Genomic DNA, 8,548 nt, shown 5'->3' with positions numbered 1-8,548 from the left:
CCCGCCCCCCCAATATGTTGCCCATTTAAATTATAGTAATGGCTGCAGTGTGGTTTATTTTGGCTTTGTGCTGAACGCTCACGAGTTTATTATCGGAGTACCGAACGCTGTGGAAAACTGATGTTTAAGTACCCTGGGAACTGTGACCAAACAATGAGTATTTAACAAACTTTTTGCAAACACTGACGAGAAGTTAAGATGCATTTTCTTCTAGCAGAGCCTTGAACATTTTTTCAAGAAGAACCATTATTCCAGTTAGGAGTTTTGACAGTTGCATTACTAAAACGTGTCCTTGTGGTTACGCTGCATTTATGATTTACTTGACGTTGATCTTAAAAATATCAAAACGTAAATATCATTGACACTAATTTAATTACCAGCGTAAACACAGCTCTGCCAGCAATGTCCTCCAGTGCAAACTTCATCCTGTCTCTCTCAGAGGAAATTGGAAAGGCCTTAATCAACAGGTTCTCATAAAGAACCTACCACAGGTTGACGTTTCAGGGTTTTAAGTTTTTTGCAGCAGTGCTTGTCAGTAGCGTTAGTTTCCATGTGAGGTCTACTCATAGACTGGTTTCATTTGTGTCACTCTGAGCTGGGCAGACATCCTGTGAAAAGGTCACAAAGGAACGTAGCTGAAGATGGGTAGCTGAAGTTTCACAGAATCATCCATTTTAATGTCTTTTAATTATAGCATGCTGCTGTATTGATGCGAAGTTACAGTGACATCCAGTGGCAACAAGGTATGCTAATTAAAAGCATCTACTCTCAAGGTAATGATACACAGCTTCCTAATTCAAGAGTAATTTCTTTTTAAAAAAATAATCTGTGACCTTTGCAACTGCACTTAGATGAAGAATTACATTGTCTGCTACTTGGATTTTTTTTTATTATGTAAACTTACACCACAAACAAAATAAGCAAGCTTCCTTTATTGTGTCAGATTTATTAGTGCTAGTAGGTTGATTCTTTCCTAAGGTCAGTTGCATGCAACACACTACTCCGTGAAGTACAGTCATCTAAAGCTCTTTAGTTACTGCACGGTAAGGCTTCTTAAGTCACAGTGTATTTTCTTCAAGGCCTTGGCCAAAAAAAAAAAAAAAAGTTAGATGAAAAGTTACACCAGTTAACATTTATCTCATAAGGAATACTTTACTACTAGGTTTTTTATCTACACGCATTCTAATAGTGCTGATGGTGCTAGGTTCTATGTCAAAACAATTTACAATCAGAACACATTGCCTTAGGAATAAGAATGCTTTATAAAAGACAGAAACAGGTAAGCATGGCTTTCCCATTTTGAGCTAATAGAAACCAAAACGTCATACGCAAAAATTAAAGAAAAAACCCCCAGCCCAACACATACATTACACACCCTGTGCAATAAGTTATCTATGGAGTAACTCTGTTAAATCATAAAAATCACAAGCATTAAAAATAAATATGTATCTAAATAAATATTTTGATTTTAATCTTGTGGCAATTATTCTTTATTTAGCATATGAAACACTTGTTACATGTTTATGTTCACACCTTGCCAAACAGGTTACACTTGTCATAACAATACCAAGTACTACAGTGGTTTTCTTTATATTAGAATCTAAAAGTTTTAACTGCACACATTCCTTTCCACTGAAATACCATGTATTCGGCACCGGTTCTACAATTACGCAAAGCCATCGGTATTGGACCACTTCATAGGACTGGGATTTTCTTTTTAACTTGAGGCAGCCATAACTTTCTCTAATTGCTTCTCCTTCCCGTTTCCCACAGTCTCATTCATCAAATATTCACATTCACCGTGTTATCAAACAAGATAGACATACATACGTCACTCCACATAAAGGGTACAAATAAATAAGTTTTATGAGAAAAGAGTTTAGAAGATGTTGCAAAATACTTAAATGTTTACAAAGATTTTTGCCAATGATTATTGTCCTTCACCATCCTCCTCATCACCTTTTGTCAAAGAAGTAAAAAGGAAGGAGAGAAAAGGCAGAGACACCTGTCTGTTCCTTGTTCCAGAGTCCTCGGGTCAGCTTCAAAGCCTTCCAGTCATACAAAATACAAAATTCTCTTCAGCTATGAGGGCTTCAGCTTTGATGGAATCGTTCTGTTATCTGCTGCAGGAGTCGCTTGCTAGATGTAGAGAGGTGTCTCTTGCCCAGTCAGCAGCCGGAACATGGCAGCTGGCATAGTCTTCATGTGAATCTGTCAATTGATGTACACAGAAGTTAACACAACTGTTACCGGTCTAAAACAATCCGTAAGGCCCGCTGGTGTCAGTGCAATTATTGTCCTGCTTTCTACAGAAGTGACTGTTACCAAAGTTTCTAGGTCTAAGTTCTCTGGTTCTGACAAGCTGGTTTGCTGTCTTCGCTGTTTTGGTGTGTGGGTTTGTTTGTTTTTTCTTAAATGACCGTGACGGGATGCAACATCATATAGCTTAAAAGGGCACCTAAAGCACTTCTGCTGTTATAATCCTACTCCAGTTACAGCCCTTAAAAAAGCGGCAGCACAAAATGCTCTGAAAATTCATTCTGCTGTTCTGGTATTAATTGAACTTAAGGTTTTTATTCTGTCTTCCTTCCCTGTGGGAGTGTCATTTCATACATATTTTCTCCTAATTGGAGTATGATCCTCTGAACACAGAACTTGGCCTTTATCCCCTGATACTTCAGTGCCAGTCAAGAGTTCGGTGGAACAGGTTCTCTCATGGCTAGCGTACTTAAGTTCTTTCTACAAGGAGTACTGTGATGTCAGAGGATTTTGCAGACTATCAGGATATCAGAGTTGTATCAAAACTGTAGTAACAGCTGTAAATACCTATCGGACATTGCAAGAGGAAGGAGGGTAAACTTTACTGCAGACCTTCACCAGCCATGATATCCTGGCTCTTTATGCCGTCCTTACATGTTCGCTGGGATGTTACACAGCAAAGAGGTACCATAAAGGCAGGGAGGTTTGATTGAAATCTACAGCTTTGTTCCTGCCTATGTGCACATGCTCTGTATTATTTTTCAAGTATCATTTTCCACAGGAAAACAAGTTATCTTTGATTTTTGCAAAGGAACCAGCAGAAGATCTGGCTGGGGTTGTGTATGATCCTACCATTCATTTCATTAGCCAATCTGACAAACTGGAGGATCTTACTCATTCGTTGCCGATTTCTCTAGAAGTACTGGAGAGTACTTGTGTCTTATTCCCAAGGTAAGTTGGAAATGTTCGGTGGAAATTTTTAAAAATAGATTTGAATCTTTCAATCTTGTGAATATCAATTTATTTCTGTGTCAGATGCTGTAGTGATAAGCCAAGAGACATTTTCATAGCTAGCTAACATGCTTGAGCAGTTTCTTCTCTTAATTGAATGGCTTAATTCAAACAGTAGGCTGAGGGCTCAGAATCATGCCAGGACCTCTTGGAAATTAGTGGGGAAATGCAGTGAACGTGCATCTAATTGTTCAAAAAATGTTGTGTTGATTGTTAGGAATGCTCAAATCCAGTGTACTGAGGTCGTGGGTTTACTACTGTGTTAAGATACTCTTTTCAAATGAAACATACATTCTTTCAACAGCTTTACTGCCTTGAGAAGTATTTGTTTCCGTACCTCTCCCACTGAATTAGACAGTGCTTGCACTATCTTCTCATGAGCAGTAGCAACAACACTTTGTCCGTTGATCTCAATAATACGATGTCCTACTCTTACCCCTCCCCGCTCAGCTATTCCACCTCGCATCAAGCTGCAAATCTGCCAAGAGAAAATAAAGTTTATTAAAGTTTAGAAATGTCATAATGTAGCAGTTACTATGATTTAATACATATTAATGAGTGGTGATACTGTAAGGATTCCAGAAGATTCTTGAGGAAAGTATTAAGCAATACTGTGTGTTCTTAAATGTTGGTTTCTTCTTGTTTTGGTTGGGGTTTTTCCACAAAATTTCTGCAAATTACCATTTTTATTTTCATTCTCATGGACGAAGAACATATAAATACCTAACACAGGGATACAGGCAGCAGCCACGCAGAAGTGGAGTTAGGGGGAAGCGAGAAGTTTTATGTGGTGTTGGGACAGAAGTAATTTTTAAATATTTCTGACTGTGCCACCTGGACTCTCTCTGCAAACTACCACGTGACTTTTTCTGAATAATGGGAAATACAAACATTGCTAAAGTAAAAATTAATCTACAACAGCAATTTTTTCACGTTAAAAAAAAAGACATAAAGCTTAATCCTTAACCCTGCACAAACGCTGGTTTAGGCTGAAGGAAGGGACAGTGCCATACAGACATCCTGTCCTGAAAGCTGGCAGCCTGTCAGAAGGGTCACAAAGATACAGGGAAGAGAGAAGAAACGATCTCACTCAAAGATGGAAGGGAGATGTTTTTTACAACGAGGGTGGAGAGGCACTGGAACAGGCTGCCTAGAGAAGCTGTGGATGCCCCATCCCTGGAAGCGTTCAAGGACAGGTTGGATGGGCCTTTGAGCAACCTGGTCTAGTGGAAGATGTCCCTGCCCAGGGCAGAGAGGGGTTTGAACTTGATGATCTTCTTTAAGTGTCACTTCCACCCAAACTGTTGTATGAGTCTAAGAAATGTGCTAATTCAGTTTCTTTGGACAGGCTGTTCTCAGCATAGTGGAGTACGACTACTCCTGTGCCTCTGCAGATTGGAAAAGGGCACTCTGCTCTCCAGAGCCACCACTTTTCTCCGTGTTTTACAGTGCTGCTGGCCATAGGGTGCTTAGGATGAAGGCGGCAAGACAGGCCACTGTGTCAATGGACAGCTGCAGGCACCAGTAAGGATCTAGGCACAAGTTTTGACTTTTATGCCCCCTCCCAGAAACAATTCTACAAGAAAAGTTTTATTTACCAGGCATAGTCTCAGCAGACACTGCTACTTAAAGTTATTCTGAGGCTGCAACATGAATGGTGGACAGGCAAAAAAAAAAATCTCCATCCAGTGTGGGGAGTTCAGAAGGGTGTTTCCTCCTCAGCATCCGCAGCTGTGCTGCAACAGGGCCCTCCCTGACAGACGAGACAGAAGACTAAGCTCGTGTAGCCTGTACAGCAGATAGATAATGTACATTTTGAATGTCTGGAACTGAGCAGAGGCTATTAATCCCAAGATTTATTTCTTGTTCACTGAGAAAAAACTGTTCTTGGAGGAAAAGAAAGGAGTGGTAAAACATCTAGTGATGGCTGTTTCTGCAGTTACTGTCAAGGTTAGAATCATATGCCAAGAATTACTATTATTTGCTGAGATCTGATAATTTGCTCAGAGCTAAATGCAAGTATGATAAGATGTGGCTTGTGTCCCAGCCAGTTTGTAATTAATTCGGAAACACAGGATGTGGAGAGATGGCCAAGCTGGAATATACGGAGGGTGAAACATTCTTTCCTGTGTGACACTAGCAGTTTCCTTTAAATTTCTGTTCACAAATAACAATGCTTTAAAAAATTAAATCCCTTTTTACTCAACATTCAGGTTGTCTGATACAGGGAGCAAAAATATAGTTGTGCTTTGTTTATAAAAGGCATTTCTAAGCCTTCTGAAAAAACCCTTTCTTCTGCAATGAGACTTTTCTTCCACCGCACTATCATTAGTGGCTGAGTTTTACCTACTGTGGTTCAGGAAGTATTTCTGATGGACTTTTATGGATAGAGGCACCATCAGGACCCTTCACATAACTGTCTTTAATTTCAGTCACATACACCACTATATTGTTTTGCAGGTAGTCTGCCTTCTACTCATAGAATTGACAAAATACGCTGTCCCACACAGAGCTCCTCTTTTACAGAAAGCTGCTCAATTCGGCTCACTGTGAGAATAAAGTTTGCTCTTGCTGTTGGGGATTGTATGCAGTAATCTCAAAGGCCAAAAAGCAGAACGTGCCAAAAGAATCCCTGTAAATACATTTTTCACAGTATAGTAGAAAAAACCAGAGACAGTACAACCAGCTGAAATAAAAGCTTTGAGAGCAAATGGAAATGTGCCCTCTCACCCCACTGGCATGAACAAAAAGATAATGGCTTGCATATCTAGCCAGAGCACCTTTCACTGGTGGCTCCCAAAGCACTTTCACTACCATCAGTGAACTTCTTGTTTCTAACAAACAGCCTTGGAGGTAGGAAGCAGGCTCTTACCTTCATTCAAGGATGTGATCCTTCTCTAGGGAAGGGAGTCAGCTTCCTTTCTGTAAGCATTAATTATTTTAATGCAGTAGAAGAGAAACAGACACAGAGCCCAAGTGGCTCTGCCCAGCCTCACAGACCTGTTAGACTAGAGACAGAGTGCAGATGTAAAGACACAGGCTGTGCTTAAAGCACACGCGTAGGTGGCTCCTGTATCTGCAAGTGGCTGATGCAAAGCAGCCTGAAGACTCTTGTCTCCAGTCAGTGGAGCTGTGGCCATTAGCCTGGCAAGTTTAAAATGAGTGTTCAGCCAGGATTGTTTAGCCTGCTGTGTTTGTTGAACATGGTGACAGCTGTAATGCTATTAAATAAAACAGGACAGATCTGCATCCTCTTGTAGGCAAGAGCCTGTACTCTATTTACTGTGTAAACTGAAGTAAAACCTGAAGGACAGAACATCTAAACATCTAAACTCAGATGTTTATTCTGTTGAATATTCTGTTATATTCTATTGAATGTAACCTACTAAACCAGGTTTCTCCTCATCTCACACCTGTATTACTCTATTATTTAAAGACTGTCTATTCTTTTCCTGGGACAGTGTAACTAAATATAAACAAAGGCAAAGAAGAAAGAATAAACACATTCTGTTCAGTTTTACTTAATTTTACTGATTTTAGATAGAGTTGTGCTGGGCCTGGCGATGGGGTAGGTACACTTCTCAGAGAAAGCGTCTGAGATCTAGACTGAGAAGTGGTGCATTATCAACCAGTAACAACTGGTAATACCAGATTCTTCGTAATCCAGGAAACAAGATAATGATGGGGCACATCACCTGTAGTTAAATATCATAATTTTAAAAGAACTGTAGCATAATGATTTTCAGAGGGTGGATGATAGGTCACTTGTTCCTCTCCCCATCCCATAACCATTCATACTTGCTTCATATGTATGCACAGTATTCTTTTTTTCTTAATGCTTTACAGTTCAAATTTTAGATGCCTTTTATAAATATGCAATGAACCTGTATCAGTAGCTTTCAGGAGCCATGAACAGTATTTGCATCATTAGTGCAAGAGAAATTTTGCAAAGTAAATGCTCTGATTTATGCTGTTGTGCTGTTCCCTAACTAAAACTTCCAAAAGCTGGCACTGCTACTGCTCTGTGAAGCACAACTTCAGCCTTGCATTCATTAAACTCGACAGAATACACAAAGAAAACAGTCACCAGCAGCAGCCCAGTCTCTACATCTTCCTGGTACCCTGTGCAAGCAAAAACCAGCTCAGAGAGTACTTTTGTGTGTCCAGGTTGTTCACAGGCTGTTCACTACAGTGACACTGTACGTCCTGCACAGATGAGATAGGCAGGGAGAAAACAAACCACCGCAGAACTGCCATCAGAAGAGGCACAGAAATGAGTACTGGCTGCACGCACAATGAGGCCTTGGCAGAGCAGCAGGAGACATTTGACGATAGCCATCCTGCCAAGCCATTTATTTCTTCGCTTTGCTGATGCTGAGCCAACAAAGAATAAGGACGTTCTTTCTGAATCCTCTCATAATTTGTAACAACCGCTGGCCATTACGAAACCACTTTTTAAAAGTTAAGTGTCAAACTACCAGACAGATGTACTTTGCAGGGTCATATCTTAAAATGTTAAGTGAGTTTATCTAAGGAAGGACTTAGGCCCAGAAGCTTCTCTGCGTAGCAGCCTAGCACTAGGTGTTAATCTCTCCTCTTTGATTTGCTTTCGTATTCAAACACAGACTCTTCATAAATGAAACGTATTACAAGGCTTTCTTTTTTTGTTACCCGTGAAGGAGTTTTATGCTGAATTTGGTAGACTTTATATTGGATGTCATCTAAATGTTGCTCACTTAACTGGAATGAATTATGACCGTCCAGTGTGGGGGGATATGACAGACGACCAGTAGATGGAGTGAGCATACTATGAAAGAGAACAACCAGTGTCTGCAGGACTTGCTGAACTAAGGCTCCAGTTACACAGGAGGTGATTAGCTGGGACAAGATGAATAGCTTGCCTCACAGACTCCGTAACTGCCTCCCTCCATGTGAGACATGATGTGATTCTTCTCATCTACCTTGGCCCGATTCTTTTCTCCACCCTTGACCCAACCACACCAAGGCTGTGACAGGGCTCCCAGAAGAGTTAGCTGATAAACACACTGTATGTTGCTCGTTGTTCCTTAAATGTATTTTCTTCCTTTATCACAGCACCAGTTGAACGTACTAGGTTTACAAAGGATAGCAATGAGGAAATAATGCCTCATAAATGTTAAACGTTGTTTTCGGCACCGTCTGTGAGATCCCATCCATTTCATCCTTTTGTATACCAAGATTTGGGATTTGCTAACAAAGAGTGAACTACCACCATTAACACAGATGTACACGTAGGGAA

The 8,548-nt window shown here is 40.4% G+C and overlaps 1 protein-coding gene across 1 annotated transcript in view; it reads right to left on the bottom strand.

The window, feature by feature from the left end:
- Positions 1 to 1,795: 1,795 nt before the first annotated feature.
- APBA2 (amyloid beta (A4) precursor protein-binding, family A, member 2) overlaps positions 1,796 to 8,548 on the bottom strand; it is a 24,399-nt gene continuing 17,646 nt past the window's right edge. The window contains exons 8-9 of the mRNA XM_010137533.1: positions 3,608 to 3,748; positions 1,796 to 2,211 (exon numbers count right to left, since the gene is read on the bottom strand). Coding sequence (XP_010135835.1) covers positions 2,140 to 2,211; positions 3,608 to 3,748 — 213 coding nt within the window. The 3' untranslated portion in view covers positions 1,796 to 2,139. The remainder of the gene's footprint in view (positions 2,212 to 3,607; positions 3,749 to 8,548) is intronic.

Source organism: Buceros rhinoceros, unplaced genomic scaffold (genome assembly GCF_000710305.1).
Source record: "Buceros rhinoceros silvestris isolate BGI_N320 unplaced genomic scaffold, ASM71030v1 scaffold9166, whole genome shotgun sequence".
Lineage (NCBI taxonomy): Eukaryota > Metazoa > Chordata > Aves > Bucerotiformes > Bucerotidae > Buceros > Buceros rhinoceros.
This window is presented reverse-complemented; position numbering and strand designations above follow the sequence as displayed.